The following is an 18,065-nucleotide window of genomic DNA, read 5'->3' on the forward strand; positions in this document are numbered from 1 at the left end:
TGTGGCTTACAGTAGGGAGAGATTGTGGCGCTCGACCGCTGCCGGCGAAAGCGGCGGGCGGAGCTCCGGAGAAATAGACTTGCAGCATCAGAAAAGTCGCGTAGCCTGAAGAAGGCCGCTCTGGGTCCCTGCTCTTTTCCCCTCGCTGACCATCGATTGCAGCTGTAGGCGCTGTCTGTATCCTCATGGCTTCCTCATCTGCTCCTCCTTCTGTAGCTCCGCCTTACTCTTCTTCGGCGGCGGCGTCTGAGCTACAATCTCAGGTGCAGGCCGCCCTCGATGCGAGAGTAGCCGCGGGGCGTTTGGCGCCTTCGGTTGTCTATCTTTCGAATCGTTCCGGTCAAGAAGTAGCGCAAGTCTGCTCTCCTTCTGCTTCTTCCTCTGACAGTGAGAGCCGCAGTGGTAGTAGCAACAGAGAGGCAATCGCCAAGTGGGGTCAAGATGAAGTCGTTGGGCCTTCATCGGTCTTCTGGCTTGCATCATGCACAAAGCTTCTCACGGCCGTTGCTGCTCTGCAGCTCGTCGAGGATGGGCTGATTGGGCTGGACGACTCCGTCGAGGAGGCGCTTCCTGAGCTTAAGGCTCTCCCTAGGCTGGAGTTCTCTACTTCGAGCGACGGCGATGGGAAGGAAGAGCAACACTTCAAGCTTGTGCACCGCGAGGAAGAGGAGGGAGGATATCGCCCGCCTATCACTCTAGCTATGCTCCTCTCGCACACTTCCGGTCTCTCCTATCCGCACTTCCACGCTCAGACGAGAGACTACTGTCAGCATATCGGTCTCAATCCCTTTGAAGGGACGATTCGCTCCTTCTCCACACCGCTCATAGCCACACCCGGCACGCGCTGGTGCTACTCACCCGGACTGGATTGGGTCGGCGTTCTACTGGAGCGTCTGACAGGCGCGCAAGATCTGGACGAGTACCTCGCGCGGAGGGTGTACGGTCCGCTGGGGGTGCAGGGGGAAATGACGATGAAGGGTGCAAGCGAGTGTGTGCAGAGTGGACTAGCTCCTATGCATGTGAGGGAGGCAGATGGGAGTATTAAGACGGAACCCCATCGGGTACAGCTCGATGATACGAAGCTCGGATACCTCTCTGGTGGAATCAGACTCTTCTCCACTCCACGTGCTTACGCTCAAGTGCTCGTTGCGCTGCTCAATGGTGGCACCCACCCAATCACAGGCGGAAAGATCCTCTCGCCATCATCAGTAGAGGAGCTGCTGAAAGATCGCATCCCCGAGTCTATGCGTCCGGACCTGTCGCGCTCCTTCGACTGCAGCTACCCCTTTCTCTCCTACCCTTTCACACTCCACCCCCAAAAAGCCAAACAGTGGACTTTTGCTGGCGCACGCGTCAGTGATGGATTGGAGAATGGTCGTAGCGACAGAGCTGTATGGTGGACGGGGACGCCGAATGCCTTTTGGTTCCTAGACCCACAGGATGGGACTTGTGGAGTGCTGGCTACCCACCTGAGGCCGTTTTGGGATGGAGAAGTGAGGGACTTCTGGGACGAGGTTGAGGGGGCTTTGCACGCATTTGTGCGGGATGAGGGACAGACAGAGGGAGACTGATAAGAGAGGGAGGACATAGATTTGTTTGTTTGTATACCTAGTAGAGACAGAAGAAGGACACCCGCCAGAGAATGATGGACACTTTGGCCATCGTACCGGAGACTCTAGACAGATCCATATACTTCTCTCCGTCCTCGCCCTGCCTAATGTCATGATATTTGCATCCCACTCTAGAACCACCTCCTCGGCCTCCAATTCAGCAGCTCCAAGAAGCTCTTTGCAATACCCCCGACTGTCTTAACAGCTTTGAGTGCCACTGGTTCTCCAACCAACTTGACCTTCCACGTCACTTGTCCATCCACATACACCTTGACTCTCAGCTGAGGCTCCATCACTCGCCTCGTATCGACTACGATGTCAGCCCACTTCTGCCGACCGAGAGGAATGTGCTTCAGCAGCTTGTCCGTCTCGGACGATTCGCCAATGGAAATGGGTAGGGCAAACATGTTGAGGGGCCCAACGCAGAGCTCCGTTACTGTGTACCTGTCCACATTGGGATCCTCTCCAGAGCGGAGAGAGGTAGCGAGGAACTGGTGACGGTCACCAGAGATGATGAGGACGTTCTTTACGTACTCGAGCTCGCGCATTAGCTCGCTACGCTCGGAGAGGTACGCGGCCCAAGAGTCCATGCGGGCATCCACGTCCAGGGTGGAGCGGGCAAAGAGGGTGCTGAAGGGCACACTTGAGACGACAATCTTGAAGGTGGCAGTATTGTTGACGGCGCGGAGCCAGCGGATAAAGTCGTCCTTCTGCTCTTGACCAAGGACAGTCGGCGGGAGACCATCGTCCTCTGCTCCGGGAATGTGCTGCAGATCGTCCTCCTCCTCGCCGGTGTAGCCCGTGGAAGGGGTCCTCTGGGTCCTTGTGTCAAAGTTGAAGAACGCAGCCTCATTGCCGTACCTGAAAGCCGAATAGTGCTTCCCGGGCGAGAGTGGGTCTGGTCCAACACTGCCGAAGTACTGCGACCAGGCCTGCAAGGCAGGGCCAAAGGCCTCGCCTACAGCGGTCCCCTCTGTCAATTGACCAGCAGCATTGTTCTTGATCTCATGATCGTCCAGCGGGCCAAAGGTAGGAATCTTCTCAAAGACCCGCTTGAAAGAAGGCGAAGCGAAAAGATTTCTCCAGAGACGAGTGTACGTGTCGATCTTTGGTCCACCATACCTGGGTACGTCTGCATAGATCAGATCGCCTAGGGACAGAAGGAAGCGGACCGAGGGCTCGGGGCGATCCTTGATGTAGCGATCGTAGATCATGTCGAAGCCTGGAATGACATTGCGCTTCGCCCAGCTGTTGCTGATTTGAGGACTTACCCACTCGGCAGGCAGGTAAAGCGCAGGAGAAGGGAGAAGTCGCAGCAGCCATGACCAGAGGACGAATTGAGAAGGGTTATAGGGAAAGTCAGGCTTGACGCAAGACGAGGTAATGAAGCGGAAACTGATTGACGGGAAATTGCAAAGGTTCAGCTCGCATAATCTATCTGAGTCAAATCCTGAAGCATCGTACACTCACTAGTTCGGATCATCCAACGGCACGTTCTCGTCCTCCTCGTCCTCTAGCAAGCCCGGCGTAGAGGCCAGACCGCCCATACCCTGGCCTACACGAGGATCTGGCCAAGTTTTGAATGTTCCCCCAACATAGTTCCTCTCGGAAGCCGAAGCCACTTCCTCCTCTCCCACTCCGCCGACGGAAGCTTGAAACTCAAGCAGTCGGTGAGGCGCCACGAAAGTGTTGTTGTGGGCCCAAGCCAGACGATACTCGTACTGTGTAGCAGGCCAGAGGTTGCTCAAGCTAGCAGTCGTAGTCCAGTCGTTCTCCTCGAGAAGGGTCAGCAGAGGCCCTCGCTCCCAGCGGCTCCTCATGCCCGCCTTGCTCGAAACTTCAGTGTAGACAATCCTGAACGGCTTCTCTACGCGCTGCAGCCCGTCTCTTAGAACGCCGCTGCCCTCTGAAGTCTCTTCCAGCCCAGAGAATAGAGGTAGAGGCTCAGGCCACCTGACCTGGATCTTGGAGTGAGTTGGGCCGATATCACCCACTCGGTGGAAGATGAGATTGTGCTCGAAGTGCGAGGGAAAGAGATAGGGAGATCCGTACGAATCGAGGAAGAAGGAGAAGAGGAGTGTGTGCAGGCCCAGATTGAGGAGATTGACCCGACGCGATGGAATGGAGAGTCCAGTGACCAGAGCGACGGCTTTGCCGTAGAGAGAAGAGGGGCGAGACTCAACAGTCGGTGGCTCAGTGAGTCCTGCGCCTTCCGCAGGATGAGCATTGCCTACCTGCTTCCCGATTGTCTGGTCTGTCACAGTGACACCATCTGCGAGCTCCTTGAGGTCGCCAGCACCGGCTTGTGGGAGAATCGCAGCGCTGCCCTGTTTCACGAGCTTCCTCACCCCGCGATCCTTGAGCAGCCAGCTGACGACGTAGGTACCATACAGTATGGGGATCAGAGGCCATGCCAAAGAGGTAGGGATCCACTGCAGGAAGATGTAGACAGACAAGCGCAGCAGCAGAGATGCCGAGAACTGAACGACGTCAAGAAGGGTTCGTCCACGTCTTGTACTGATTTGCAAAGGAGCGCGATCATGTACAACGGTGGCAGGTGAAGAAGTATCATCCGTCTTGTTGTGGTTCTTGTTCTTCTTCTTCTTTTTCTTGACAACGGTATCCGACTTTTCTGGCACCGCGACGGCCTCTGCGCCGGGGTTGGGAGGCGCTGCCATCACTTCTGGTGCCTCCTTGGGAAGCCCTTCTGCGGCTGACATTTCAGAAGAGATGAGGAAGAAACAGCTTATGTTTGAGATGGCAGGTAGCAAGGAAAGGCGGTGGGGAGGAACAGCCGAGGTCGGCTGTGGTGCGGATGAGCGAAGGCCCAGGCGCGTCGCAGAAGTGGAGCAGTGTTGCTGCGACTTCCGTTCCGGTCACGACATCCTGAACGCTTTGAGTAGCAGAGGCAAATACTACCTGGAAAGCACTGATGGCAGCAGGAAATCGTACAAACATTCACAATCCTCATCCTTTTGGGTACTAGCAATTGGATCATGACACCCAGAGCTTACTGCTTCGAGGTTATCGCTCCTACGCCATCGACATCTGCTAGACCCTCTGCGCTTCCAGCCAAATTCGAAGCGCTCGCCTCCGGTGCTAAGATCTCCTCAGCTGCACCACCATCCACCCTTGGAGTAGCCCCCGAGCTCGTTGCTTTGCTCGCTGCCCTCCTGCTGCTCGACTGGCTGTAGATGGCCTCATCTGTGAACCTGGCTAGGTCTAGCAGCTCTCGAGAGATGGACGAAGAGGGCTTGTCGCCCAAGTGGATTTGACGTGCAGGAATGCCGGCTGAGGGAAACGTGTAGACAAGCAGACAAGAAGCAAACCGTCTCAGAAAATGCCATTGGCTAGCCGGGTGATGTGAGCTTCATTTTGGACTCACCATATTCAATTGTAATCACTGCAGACCCCTGCTGCTCCTTCTTGGGCTTCTTCTCAGCTGAACCAGATGCGCTGGATTCGGCCTGCTCAGAGACATCGGTCGCTTGCTCTTGCTGCTTTTGCTGGAGGTAGGTGACATGGAATGGAATGCCTGGGTTGTTGTAGGCTAGACGAGGTAGGACATTCTTGAGAAACTGCCTGCAGGAGCGGTCAAGAGAAGCCGCCGGGTAGAGATATCAGCCTGGCGGACCTTACGTAAATAGGGTCTTTCTCGTCCACCGAGCGCCATTACTCACCCCTCTCCCACCCTTTTGGGTCTACGGTTGACCTGCAGCCTCAGGGCCTGCACGCTGCTAGCCAGCTTGACTGCTCCCAGACCGCTAGCGTACGTCTCCATGAGCTTGACAGCCCTGGGGATCTTAGGCGGTGTACCTGATGCCATTGTGAGCATTCTAGGAGAGCGAGGTGAGACTGGAAGGGCTGGCGGTAGGATCCAAGTGCTTTGAGTGGTGAGGTCGACTGGTACGATGGTGTGTCTCTGATGCGAAGAAGCGGAAAGGCGGCGGAAGTGAGATGGGATTTTGCGCGGCGCCGGCGTGACTCCGAGGGCGGACACTCACGCCCAGACCTTGACTGGGACAGGGTCTCGGTGCACTTCCGTCTTGACTCCCCATCCATAGATAGACATCCATCAGCAACATGCTCTACCTCCTCGACTATGGAGCTGGCAGTGAGTGTCCAGCGCCAGATGCCTACGCGCACTTCTGTTCCTCTTCTGACCTTTGTCTCCCCACCCGCCTGCAGACGTGCGGAGCTTGGCCAACTCCATCCGAAAGCTAGGATACGACTTTAAGTGGGTCCAGAGCCCAGAGGATCTCAAGCATGCTACGGTGAGCCGGACCGGAGCCTTTGACATCGCTGGGCGTAGACTGACCCCCTCCGCCTTGGATCCTACAGAAATTGCTCTTCCCAGGAGTGGGTCACTTCGGTCAGGCGCTCTCCTCGCTTCGGTCGCAAGGCTACGCCGAGCCGCTCAAGGAGTACATCGCCTCAGGCAAGCCATACATGGGCATCTGCATCGGTATGCAGGCTCTCTTCGAGTCATCCGATGAAGCTCCTGGTGTAGAGGGTTTGGGTGTGTTGCCTGGCGCAGTAGGCAAATTCGACAGCTCCAACGGCCAAAAGGTCCCTCACATGGGATGGAACAGGGCTACCGCCGTCAAGGCAGGTGCCGTTCGGTACGGCCTGGCCGAGGACGAGGTTACCGGTGAGAGCTCTAGTCGGTCAAGTGACCACTTCTACTTTGTTCACTCTCACCGGGTGGCCTTCGATCCCAACCTTCACGAGGACTGCGCCCTCACCTTGACGCAGTATGGCTCAGAGGTGTACCTCTCCTCTGTACAAAAGGGCAACATCTTCGCTACTCAGTTCCACCCCGAGAAGTCTGGAAAGGCGGGACTGGAGCTTCTGAGAGCTTGGCTTTCGCAAGGCGATGCCTCCTCGTCTACCGGCAAGTGGCTGATGGAGCCCTCACAAGCAGCCAAGCCGCGATCGAAAGATGGCCTGACAAAACGAATCGTCGCTTGTCTGGACGTGAGGTCGAACGACCAAGGCGATCTTGTGGTCACAAAGGGAGAGTCTTACGATGTTCGAGAAAAGGCAGAGAGCGGCTCAGCTGCCAAGGCTACAACGGGCTCGAACGGAGAAGTCCGCAATCTCGGCAAGCCGGTGGATCTGGCAATGCGGTACTACCTCGAAGGAGCAGACGAGGTGACTTTCCTCAACATCACCTCTTTCCGCTCATCGGCACTACAAGACCAGCCGATGCTTGCCATGACCGAAATCGCAGCCGCAACCATCTTTGTCCCCCTGACGATCGGAGGAGGCATCAAGGATACAGTCGACCCAGACGGCACTCCTCACTCTGCCTTGGAGGTCGCCGAGGCCTACTTCCGCGCCGGAGCAGACAAGGTCAGTATCGGCTCGGAGGCCGTGACGGCCACCGAAACCCTCCTCGCCGCCTTGGCAGAGGGCGAGTTTGACCCAGTCAAGGCTCCCGCATCCGCTCTGACTGGCCAGACGGGAATTGAACGCATCGCTGGCGCATACGGTAACCAGGCCGTCGTGGTGTCCATCGACCCTCGGAGAGTCTACCTCGAGGAGGGAAAACCTGCTCCACCTGCCCACGCCTGGTCGGTGGTGAGCGATGGGGAGCGCTCCTGGTGGTACGCCTGCACGATCAAGGGCGGGCGCGAGACGAGGGACGTGGATGTTGTCCAGCTGGCACGGGCAGTCACAAGGCTCGGTGCAGGCGAGCTACTGGTCAACAGCATCGATGCCGATGGGCAAGGCAAGGGCTTTGACCGTCAGCTAGTGGACCTCGTGCGAAGATACACGACCGTCCCCGTCATTGCCTCTTCAGGTGCAGGTCATCCCTCGCACTTCACCGAAATCTTCACTCCCAAGCCTCTCCAAGCGGGCGAGTCGGGGCAAGGTAGCAGCGTCGAGGCTGCTCTTGCTGCGGGCATCTTCCACCGAAAGGAGGTGAGCATCGATGAAGTCAAGGCGGAGCTGGAGAAGGCCGGGATGGAGGTGCGAAGAGAGACGCTGGATACAGGGGCAGCTGCAGAGGTGCAGCAGGCTCAAGGGCAGGAGCTGGGGGAAGAGAGACCTTAGAATACGTTCGGGCGGGTGATCGATCGGTCAGAGCTTGACTAGAGAAGTCGATCAACGCTAGGTAGTAAAGGCTAGAGATGGCGTGCTAAGGGTCCTCAGTCATCACGGCCGCAATCGAGAAGCATCAAGTCGTAATAGAGCAGATGGAACGAAGAACGAGGATGAAATTGATAGGGTTGCATTTGCAAAGACAATTGTTCGTCAAGAAGGACATTGCTGTAGTAACTGTGAAACGTGCATATGAATCTGTGCGTCTTTCTTGTTTTTTCGTGTGATGTTGTATGTGTGAATGTGAATGTGAATGTGAATGTGAACGCTAATTATTATCGCTCCACCTCTCTTCCTACGTGCTCCTTCTCTCTCTCTTTTCCCACTACTCCTTTGCGACGGACCTTACTGATCAATACCAGCAGGAATCTTCTTGCTCTTCTTTGTCCAACGAATTCCACCCCAAGCCTTGTTCAGCGGCGAGTCAGCCCCGGTGTAGATGAGTGCATCATAGATGAAGCAACCAAGAGGTGCGCCCACCAGAGGTCCAAGGCAAGGCGTCCTAAGCCAGTACCAAGCATTAAAGGTAAAGAGTCCCCTGTATCCTACAATGGAAAGGGCGATACGTGGACCTAGATCACGAGCTGGGTTAACGGCATACGCTGTCTGCCATCCGAGACATGCTCCTAGTCCAGTCACGAGCCAAAGGAGAACAAGAGGCGCCATTCCCTCTGGAGGGGGAGTGTTGGATCCATCGTTGATTCCTACAATGACCATCATGAGTACAGCAGTGGCGTAGACTTCATTGTAGAAGCCCGATAGACGAGCTCCGGGTGGTTCAAGGAAAGCCTGAGGGAACGTCGTGAGCAGAGAAGCGGTAGTCTGTGTCTTTTCAGGGTCTGCCAACTTCAGTGGGTTCCAGTAGAGACCGATGATGCAGAGGGCTCCGAGGGCACATCCAGAAATCTGAGCAAACCAATAGATGGGCACCTTCTTCCAAGGGAAACCTCGGAAGATGGCCAGAGCCAAGGTCACGGCTGGGTTGATTTGACCACTGACTCCACCACAGACCCAGACGGCCATGGCGACACCGATACCCCATCCAAAGGAGACGGAGAGGTATTGACCGAATGCCATACCAGTGCCTACGCTGGGCGAGAGGAGAGCCTGGATGTCTCCACCAGTACCAAAGGTGATGAGGATAAAGCATCCCAGGAACTCGGCAAAAGGCTCGCGACACTGGTAGCGGATCTTTGCCCACTTGTTGGGGAAGGCTTCCTCCACGTCCGAGTCGGTGTCAATACCCCTGGCAGCCTCCGTCTCGGTGATGACCCTGGTCTTTGATGGACTGCTCTCCTCGGCATTGAGCTCCGGGACGCCAGCCCCGCCGAAACTGCTCTTTTCGCCAGTGGAGGAGACAGTGGGTGCCAAGGGTGGTCCTGTCTCAGCTACGACGCGCTCGAGGTGCTCAGCGTGACCGACGTTGGCTTGTCGAACCTCTTCGCGCACTGTTGTTGCATTGGGTGGGATTAGGCGCGGCGTGTCAGATTAGTCGTTCCAAGAGAATGCATCACTACCACTGCTCTCCTTGGTCGTAAGGCGACTCACCTACGGATCTCAGCTTCTCCACCAGCCTTTCCATGTCATTGCCGGTCAATCCCGACCCGGAAGTTGCAATGGGCGTCGTGGCTCCGCTCCTGGATCCCGCTGTTCCCGGCTCTCTGTTCTTGGAAGCGCCGATTGCGTGTCCGACGGAGAAATTTGTGCCGTGCGCCCTCTTTCCCTCCACAGTAGGCTGTCCCTTTCCCTTTGCGGCGGCATGGGCAATGGACCAGCTTGGTGCAACCTTCTTGTAGTGCTTGCCCGTCTTCTTGTCCTTGAAGATGTCGTGCGAAGGGTGGACTTTACTGTTTGGGTCCACCTGCTCCAGCTGGAAGCCGTCGAAGGTCACGTGTCCTTGGTCCAGGGAACCACGGCGGGAAGGCAGATCGATGTTGATCGCCACGTCCTGCGCCATGGGCGCATCGTGGGGGATGTGGCCAGCTTCAGCCGACATGATAGATGTAGACAGGTGGGTGCTAGTCTGACGGCCCTGTTGTGGTACGTGACTTCAAGTCGAGCTGCGAAGAACAGCAAAAGGGTGGGCGACAGGTACGCGTCTGGGTGTGGGGGAAAAAAAAAGGCAGGACGAAGAGGAAGATGGATGTGAAGGATGAGGAGGCAAGTATGGGCCGGACAATCGAGAAGAAGGAGACTGGAGAACGATTAATGTAGCTTCTAAGTGCTCAGCAGCGTCCCTCGCTACCCCAGGAGAGAAGATGAGACATGTCCGGGGGAGAGTAGGTGCGGCGGAGGTGTGGGGGGGGAGCAGGGAGCAGGGAGCAACAGTTCAGAGCGGGCCGAGAGCGGAGGAAGCGAGTTTTCCGGTACAATTGCAGAGTTCCGAGGTGGGACTGGGCGCGAAAAGTGGACTTATCGAGTCGAGTCGAGTCCTTCTTTGGCCTTGGCGGTGCTGGGCGTGAGGGCGAGGGCAGTGACCCTGTGGCAGTCGGAGGCTGCGTGTGCATCTGACTGCGACCGAGTCCACCTGACATGAATACAGGGCTGCCTGCCTTGAGCCCACAGCCATGACCATCTCGCCACTTGCCGCTCTCCATTTGCCCTTGCAGAAGCTGCAAAGCTGCACCCCAGCGCCCTTGTGGGGTCGGCCTCCTTGTTCACCGACCTGGCCGACACCCTGCACCGTACGCGCCATGCTGGGCTCGGGGACAAACCGAACGGAGCTGTCCGACGTTGTTCCTTTGTCGGAGCTTTCGGCCCGAGATGGAGAGCAAGAGGCAGATGACGGCCCCACGTGAGCCCAGTTAGCTGAGCTTCAACCTCCGCTTCCCGGGATGTCCGACGCTACCACGGGAAGGACGGACAAAGGCTTTCCAAGTCCGACAGCCCCCGCTATCTGGTCCGTGTGTGCGTGTGCGTATCTCGTGTCCGTCCGTGCTCATAGTCACACTCAAAGACAGGAGCACCTCACCTCACCTCACCTCACCTCACCTCACCTCGCTTCTTCCATACTTCTCCCACACCATGAGCTCCTCCACCTCGGCCTCTCCTTTGCCGACCAATGTAAATCTGGTCGGCCACCCACTCTTGGCACATCACCTGTCTCTCCTGCGTCTGGAGAGCACTCATGCAAAGGACTTCCGCTCCCTCCTCGATTCAATTACTTCCATCTTGGTCACAGAAGCAACCAGGGGCTTACCAACCACCAGGGTCACAGGTAAGGCACCACTGTGCCAATTTGAAGGAGATGAGATGGCAGTGAGTAGTGGTCCTGGTCTGCTGACCTCGCATCGGAATTCTGGGGTAATGGGGAAAAGGGCGCTCAATCTGATACCCGAATCCACTATCTTGCCGCTTTCCCCCCTCCACCACTCTCGTCCTGCATCCCCTTTTCCCCACACTTGCTCACCCCAACTTCATAGGATCGCATCGCCATCGTGCCCATCCTGCGAGCCGGTCTAGGAATGGTCAACTCGGCCCTGGCTCTCTTGCCTACCTCTACTTCGGTCCTGCACATCGGCCTCTTCCGGGAGAAGGTGTCCCTTCAGCCCGTCGAGTACTACAGCAAGCTCCCCGCCCAACCCACCTGTAGCGAGGTACTCATCCTCGATCCCCTCATTGCTACGGGAGGTACAGCTACTGCCTGTGTGAACATGATCGTCGATTGGGGTGTGCCAGTGGAAAAGGTCAAGCTGCTCTGTGTCCTTGCCAGTGAGCAAGGGTTGAGAGAAGTCGCACAGACCTTCCCTGGATTGAAGATCTATGTCGGACAGGTAGATGCACAGTTGACAAAGGAAGGTGGATACATCCTCCCCGGGTTGGGAGACTGTGGTGATCGCCTCTTTGAGACGCAATAGAGGAGAGGCGATCCGCAAGCGAGGAGAGCGGTATGGCCGCATCAGCTACGGGACAAAGGAGGGAATCCATAGACAGTCACTGGGCATCTCATACCAAAGGGGATCAAGCATGCCGAATAACCTCATTTTGTACTTCTCAGACGCAGCTAGAGTGTCCTGAAATCTCAGGTTGAAGCTGTTGACGGAAATGAATGAATGAATGAATGAATTCACTTGAGCACAGAAAGCAGTATGAGAAGTCTGGCGCAAAGAAGCAAGGGAATGAATCTCAATTGCTCCAAAAGCAAAGCTACGATATATGTGTGTGTATGCGTGTGGGCAGAGAATGGGTAAAGAAGACTCGGATTGGGCCAAAAGGAAAGTGCAGCATGACATGCTCTAGTGGAGAGGGTCGTCCAGCGACGATGGGGGTAAATTTCGATACAAGTGGAGCAGCTCAGAGTAGTGCCAGAGAAGTAGCTATGATCGTCCCCCTTAGGTAGACATCTTGTGCTCTCTTCGTCAAGAAGCGCATCCTCGAGCGCTAGCTAGCGCCACATCGCCTTGTCAAGTCGTCTTCTCACTCGACTCCATAGGCTCAATCTTGTCAAATCCAGGCGGTAGATCCTTCCACTTGATGGGTCTCGTGACCGCAGTGAGAAATTGGACGAAGCGATTCCCATACTGGTTCGGCGGGACGGCAGAAATGGTCCTACCGTCCATGGTGATGCGCTTGAACCAATTCTCACCGCGTTTAATACTCGAGTACGGCGTAAAGAGATCGATGATGCCCAGGTAGTAGATCCAGGGACCGGGCTCATTGTTATCGTCCGTGGAACGGAAGCCGCCTTCGTCCTGGTAGAAGAGGAAGTGGCGTCGCTCTGAAGTCTCTTGTGCAGGTAGTTGTGCTGTTGAGCTAGAGCCGAGAGCTTTGGGATCACTGCGACGTACGGCTGCACGAAGGGCAAAGACGTTCTGCTCAGAGGCGCGCTTGCCAGATGGGTTCGTCACTGCAGCACCATTGGAACTCGAGGGGACTACAGAGGCGGCGAGCGAGCTCGAAGTTGGAGCTGCAGGCAAACCCGTCTCAGCATCTACGTACTCGCCATCGCTGAGGACAGTAGCGCTACTTCCTCTGCAAGGCAATCGGCCAGGCGCCACATCGGCTGAGTGACTGCGCTGAGATGGTCGAGAGCGTTGCAGCATCGGAGCGCCGCTGCCTGAACTGGTGCTTGCGTTCATGCCTCCTTGACCCGCCACAGTCGGAGATGCCAATGGACCGTTAGATACCCGGGGAACGTCCTCTGCAACTTCAACGCTTGTCACGGTGCCTGCTTCGGGCTGGACAATCTGCAGCTTCTCCTGTCGAAGATTTTCTGAATTACCTCTTCTCATATCGTGCAGACCGATCAGCAGCGAGTAGTCCATGATGCGCAGCTTCTTCAGCAGCGCCACATCACTGGCAAGCTGTGCTGCAAATAGAGACTTCTTCTCTGGACCAAGTTCGAGCTCGCGCCTCCGCCGGATCCAATTGATGTCTTTCAGCGTAGCGCCCTTCTTGGTTTTTGCCTTCTCCTCGGGGTACTCCCTACCGTACGAAGACCCTTTGAGGTCATACGTCTCGTGGATATCGCGATGCGGTGGGAACAGATTGTTCATGATGACGAAGTGGATCTTGCGACCCTGAGGCAGCTTCACTCGGTGCAAGCCGTAGAATCGGCTCAATAGGGTATGCGGATTGGCCTTAACGTGCTCGTGATAATCTTTGAGGATGCGTAAGAGGAACTTGTGCTCGCTGTGACGAATGGTCTTGATGATGAACCGGTAATCTCTCGAGAAGTAGAAGAAGGAGCCCGACTTGCCGGGGGAACCAAGCTCAGACAGGATGTACTTTGCCGTCAGTGACAATAAGTAATCTGCAGGGTCGAGATGGAAGTACTCGCGTAGCTCTCGGAAAACCCAGGGAGCATAGTCTTTGAACTTGAAATCGTACTTAGCCGAAGGCGTGAGCTCATTTCCGATAATATCGAAGGTGAACTTGTGTCTAGCTTTGTAATCCTCGTCGACCAGAGGTCTTTTCACCTTGGCCTGACATCTTGAGACACCGATGCGTATACCTGTCAGCATGTTGTACATCATGACGTAATTCACGTGGCTCTCGTTGATGATGTTGCCGACGACCATAGGCTTCTCTTCGTCAGTACCAAAAGGTCCACCCCTCTGAGTCTGCGACTGCCCTCCCGCTTGTCCGACTCCAAGCTTGGTAAGGTTTGACTTGGCCCTCATCAGAGCGGGCAAGCCTCCCCCTCCGCCGCCTCCGCCGGCAGCCTTCTCTCTTTCCCGCTCCCTTTCTCTCTCCCGCTGCAGTTGCGTCCTCTCCAATGCCTCACTCTTTTCGGCCTGCTGTGCAGCCAGCGCCTTTTCCTCTTCGTCCCGACGCTGCCGCTCGATCCGCTTTCTGACATTGGCCTCGGCTTTTGCCAGCTCTTCATCGAAGCCTGCATCACCCGTGCGCAGGGCTCGGGCGCCGGGCGCAGATGTGCTTGCAGATATGCCGGCGGGATTGTCCATGAAACTCGTCTGGCCTGCAGGACTACTTGACGGTACTGCGCCTCTAGAGAAGGACCGACTCTCGGGCCCGCGTCGACTTCCCTCCGCAAGGCTCGACTGCTGCTGCGCTGAGTCAGATGCCGATCCAGTAGAAGATCCTGTCGTGTTCCTTCTTGAAGGTTGCTGCCGGACTGTCCCGTCGGCACGTTTGCCGCGCCGCGATGGAGAGCTTGGAGAGCTTGGTCCATTAGGGAGGGCGGAGGCAGGATGAAGATAATGGCGACCGCTGTACGTCGTATTTGCTCGAAGTGGTTTGCCTTCTGATGACGTGCTGCTGATAGTCCGTTCCAGAGATGGGGCGGCCAATGGCGAAGCACTCAAGCTCTGGGCATCGTTGACACCTTCTTGTAGTCCCTGGGGTGAGCCCTCCATCGGCTCTGGGCTATACCGCATGATCTTCATCTTTGGTGCTGTTGCCTTGGGCGTTGCCGGCTCTTCCTCGTCTCCTTCAGGAGACCAAACGCCCTCTTCGGCGCTCATGTAGGCGGTCGAAGTGCTAGCAGCCGAGGCCTGTCGAGTGTAACTCCTTCGAGCTGATGCTGCTGTATCAATGGTGAGTTGTGCGCCTGGTTTCTTCTGTCCAGACTTGGGGCGCTGCACGTCTGAATCTGTAGAGCTTCCCAGACGGCGGGTCCTGTCACCATCCTCGTCCTCCAGCGGAGGAGAGGGAGGCAATTCGCTCATGATGGGGTAGTGTCGCGTCGGAGCTGTAAGAGGATGCTGCGATGGGGACTTCTGAGGACTCAAGCGTATGGCCGAGGAATTGGCGCTACCGTTGGAGAGATTCATCCCGGAATGATATCCGCTGCTGTCTGCACTGCTTTGACGGGCCAGGTTCGAGCTAGCAGTGGCTGCGAGTGACTCATGGTACTTCTTGTTCAATTCCTTGAGTTGGGCATCGCCAGGTGATGACGGCTGCTCCACAGTCTCTGCGTCTTTGTTTGAACCACTCCGGGATCTGCGAGTCGATACAGGAGTCGAAGGTGACGGCGGAGCTTTCCCTCTCGGCGAAGACTCGGGCTGGGCGAGAGAACCGTTGGCGTCCCCAGCCGGAGAAGGCTGATTTGTCTCGCTGCTCGTACGTGGGACAGCACTATTTGAGAGGACTTGGGCACTTCCACGATGTCTGACGATCATGGGTAGCCGTAAAACCCGATGAGAGGAAGACGATGCCGTCGCATTTGAGCCTGACGGAACGTGGCCGTTGCCCGCTGTGGTGCGAGGCAGCCGGTTCTTGGACGGAGCAAGCGGAGGCGCTAGCTTCTGTGGGCTTGTTGGGGACTCTTGCTCGAAGCTATAGTCTTCTGGATCGTCGCCTCCGTACCGCTTGGGGTAAGGAGCGCCTTTGCCTAAGTGTAGCTCATACGACTTCCCGGTGCTCTCATCTTGCACTCGAATCCTCTGAGAGTCGGATGCAATTGCATTCCTGATCAGCACATTCTGTCGAGATTCTGCTGTGCTCGAGGAAGGTGCATTGACGTTGGGATGGAAAGCAGAGGATGTCATGCTGGCCGCTGTATCCAACATCACTTCATTGCCCCGGTCGCAACTTCAACCGCCGAAGGGTGATCTCCGTGACCTGAGAGGCCAAGAACAGCGGATGATCAGAGGTCGGATCCAGGCGATCTTATGGATACAGTGAGCGGTGATGAGGTTGTATGCGTAAGGGTCAAATCCGGTCGTTACGACTAGCAGCCAAGGTTGGTGAGTAGAGTCGTCGCTGGGTGTTGGATTGGATAGGAGCAGAGGCCCTCTCCCACGCCAAAGGCGGCGCCCGCTCGGCCCTCTGCCTTGGCGCGCATTTGTCTCTCCGCCCCGCTGCCGGCATATAGGCAGGGCGGCAAGGCCTGCCGATGGTCGTAGCAGCCCAGCATCATCACCTCTACAGCCAGGTGCACCTCGGCCAGCCCAGAAGCACTCGAGGGCTCGCGATGACCGATGCACTGCTATGAGTCCACCCGGGACAGCAGCCGCAGCTGACAGCGGTCACTCGCTGGGCAGGCGGCCGTCTCTGCCCTTGGTCCACTCTGAGACCTCTCCCTCCGCCTCGGCCTCCTCTCAGTCGTCGGGCAGTCGTCCCCGTCCCTCGCGCCCTGCCTTTACCACCTCTCTGTCCGACTTTGCTTTGCCCTCTCCGAGAGCTACCTCAGCCTCTCTACTCTCGCAGCAAGCGCGCATCGCACCCCCCATTCTCACCTCGGGGTACGGCTATGCTCTTCGACCCAGAAGCTCACTTGCTAAGAGCGTCGTCAGTGCACAGCAGGAGGAGGACAGCGACGCAGAAGCACCGAGTCCAGTTGGGCGAGGCTCCTCGTCTGCAGCTCGCCGCAGGGACAATCTTCAGCGGGCGGGACTGACGGGAAGTAGTCGCAGAGACAAAGAGGATGATGGCGAATCAGGAGGGGACGAGCGGCGCGGATCCATCACCACCAGGACCTGGTCCTCTGAGCATTCTTCCGGCAGGAACAGCGGCAGCCATCCTTCTCTTTCGCCGCGGCTGACTCGAACTCAGCACAGAATTCGCGTACCCCGAGATCGTCAAAGCTCTCCCATCCCTCGAAGACCTGTATCGCCGGACTCAATGGAGTCGCCGTTTCAGGAGATCAAGGGAGACGGAACAGAGGACGTCGACATCGACTTCGACCTGGACGGCATGGACATGAGGATGACAGACGGCGATGAAGCCACAGCTGCAGTCGATTCATCTGCTTCTCTCTCTCTGGCTGGCGCTACATCGCTGGCAGATGATATGGGCGCCGTCACTGCTTCAATGGAACCTTCTCCCTCTCCTCCGCCTTTGCGGCGGAGATCTTCTGCAGATAACCCGGTCCCATCGCTTGCGGCTACAGTACGGCGAGGCTCTGTAGCTCCACCTCTCCTACGGGTCATGTCTCTCCTGCGTGATGAGTCTCGCCCTTCTGAATCAGAGGTTGCATCGGAGGCCAAGCTGACAAGGAGATTGGGTCACGAAGCTGAGATCCTCGAGTACAGGAGAGAACGAGAGGCAAGTCCCTTCCCTGCCAGTGGCCGGAATCTCGTCGACGCCCATACTTCGTCACGCAAGACCTCTGGAGGAACAGGCTTTCCTTCCTCAGATTACTCTCTTCATATGGACGACGAAGAGTCGATGTCGGATGGCAAGGCCGTATCGGGCGCTCCAGAGGAAGACGGTCTTCTCGACAACGTTGGTTTTGAGTCTGATCACACTACCTCCGAGGGCTCAGAGGTGCTTTCGCCACCCATTGAGCCCAACATCACTGCTCCTTTCTTGCGAGACAATTACGCAGATCTTATCGATGCGTACCCTGCTACCCACCGTCATCGTAACGCTTCGGTGACCCTTGCCAACGGGGAAGGCGGAGCCGATACCCCGATGGATAACGACGAAGACGACAACAATAAGACCGCAGATGCTGCCAACTATGCTTCGACGCCTCCAGCTGCCACTAGTCTACGCCAATTGAATCCTCAGCAGAAAGGCCACGAACGCTCTTCCTCCTTCCCCACATCCGATAGCGTCATCAGCCAGACCGCATCCAAATTGAGTACCCCGACGGGCGATGCGACACCTCCAGCACTCTCGTCCTCGACGCACAAGCGCATGGGCTCTGCCTGGACGGACTTCCGCAACTCCCCAAGCCCAGCCACAGGCACCGTCTCTGTACCACTGGAGAAGCGACATCACCATCGTGTCCACAATGGCAGCTTCCATCGTACAGGAAGCAGCAAAACAGACAGGGAGGGCAACGTTGGTAAGCTCAGTACGTCTCCTGCAGGCCAGCCTGGGAACGCCTTGGCGGGTGCCATGGGCGGCAATGCCATCGACCCAGCTCTCTCTTCGAGCCCAGGAGCATTGCCGCCAAGTGCGCGTAGCAAGCGCAAATTTGGCCCAGAAGAAAGG

The 18,065-nt window shown here is 56.8% G+C and overlaps 8 protein-coding genes across 8 annotated transcripts; 4 read left to right on the plus strand and 4 right to left on the minus strand.

The window, feature by feature from the left end:
• The first annotated feature begins 1 nt into the window (after nt 1).
• BCV69DRAFT_136773 (beta-lactamase/transpeptidase-like protein) lies at nt 2–1,750 on the plus strand. The gene has a single exon (XM_025489260.1). It carries the CDS (start codon nt 186–188, stop codon nt 1,569–1,571), a length of 1,386 nt encoding a protein of 461 aa, XP_025349377.1. The 5' UTR covers nt 2–185; the 3' UTR covers nt 1,572–1,750.
• Nucleotides 1,742–4,288, minus strand: BCV69DRAFT_246233 (hypothetical protein; the record flags this gene model as incomplete). Its single annotated transcript, XM_025490195.1, has 2 exons — nt 1,742–3,005; nt 3,081–4,288. 2 exons carry the CDS (start codon nt 4,286–4,288, stop codon nt 1,742–1,744), a joined length of 2,472 nt encoding a protein of 823 aa, XP_025349378.1.
• A 332-nt stretch (nt 4,289–4,620) lies between these two features.
• BCV69DRAFT_297519 (hypothetical protein) lies at nt 4,621–5,436 on the minus strand (the record flags this gene model as incomplete). Its single annotated transcript, XM_025494122.1, has 3 exons — nt 4,621–4,901; nt 4,996–5,192; nt 5,291–5,436. 3 exons carry the CDS (start codon nt 5,434–5,436, stop codon nt 4,621–4,623), a joined length of 624 nt encoding a protein of 207 aa, XP_025349379.1.
• A 257-nt stretch (nt 5,437–5,693) lies between these two features.
• On the plus strand, nt 5,694–7,670 carry BCV69DRAFT_246441 (imidazole glycerol pho; the record flags this gene model as incomplete). Its single annotated transcript, XM_025490207.1, has 3 exons — nt 5,694–5,724; nt 5,799–5,884; nt 5,952–7,670. 3 exons carry the CDS (start codon nt 5,694–5,696, stop codon nt 7,668–7,670), a joined length of 1,836 nt encoding a protein of 611 aa, XP_025349380.1.
• Nucleotides 7,671–7,802: 132 nt separating this feature from the next.
• BCV69DRAFT_136796 (aquaporin-like protein) lies at nt 7,803–9,828 on the minus strand. Its single transcript, XM_025489261.1, has 2 exons — nt 9,267–9,828; nt 7,803–9,166 (listed from the first exon to the last, which is right to left on the minus strand). The coding sequence occupies exons 1-2, from the start codon at nt 9,712–9,714 to the stop codon at nt 8,064–8,066; spliced, it is 1,551 nt and encodes a 516-aa protein (XP_025349381.1). The 5' UTR covers nt 9,715–9,828; the 3' UTR covers nt 7,803–8,063.
• Nucleotides 9,829–10,731: 903 nt separating this feature from the next.
• On the plus strand, nt 10,732–11,865 carry BCV69DRAFT_281231 (putative uracil phosphoribosyltransferase). Its single transcript, XM_025491905.1, has 2 exons — nt 10,732–10,976; nt 11,141–11,865. Exons 1-2 carry the CDS (start codon nt 10,743–10,745, stop codon nt 11,573–11,575), a joined length of 669 nt encoding a protein of 222 aa, XP_025349382.1. The 5' UTR covers nt 10,732–10,742; the 3' UTR covers nt 11,576–11,865.
• Nucleotides 11,766–15,891, minus strand: BCV69DRAFT_281233 (SAICAR synthase-like protein). Its single transcript, XM_025491906.1, has one exon. It carries the CDS (start codon nt 15,668–15,670, stop codon nt 12,122–12,124), a length of 3,549 nt encoding a protein of 1,182 aa, XP_025349383.1. The 5' UTR covers nt 15,671–15,891; the 3' UTR covers nt 11,766–12,121.
• Nucleotides 15,892–17,051: 1,160 nt separating this feature from the next.
• Nucleotides 17,052–17,920, plus strand: BCV69DRAFT_276224 (hypothetical protein; the record flags this gene model as incomplete). The annotated part of the gene is made up of 2 exons (XM_025491104.1): nt 17,052–17,825; nt 17,870–17,920. 2 exons carry the CDS (start codon nt 17,052–17,054, stop codon nt 17,918–17,920), a joined length of 825 nt encoding a protein of 274 aa, XP_025349384.1.
• Nucleotides 17,921–18,065: the final 145 nt, after the last annotated feature.

Source organism: Pseudomicrostroma glucosiphilum (genome assembly GCF_003144135.1).
Source record: "Pseudomicrostroma glucosiphilum strain MCA 4718 unplaced genomic scaffold BCV69scaffold_3, whole genome shotgun sequence".
Classification (NCBI taxonomy): domain Eukaryota; kingdom Fungi; phylum Basidiomycota; class Exobasidiomycetes; order Microstromatales; family Microstromataceae; genus Microstroma; species Microstroma glucosiphilum.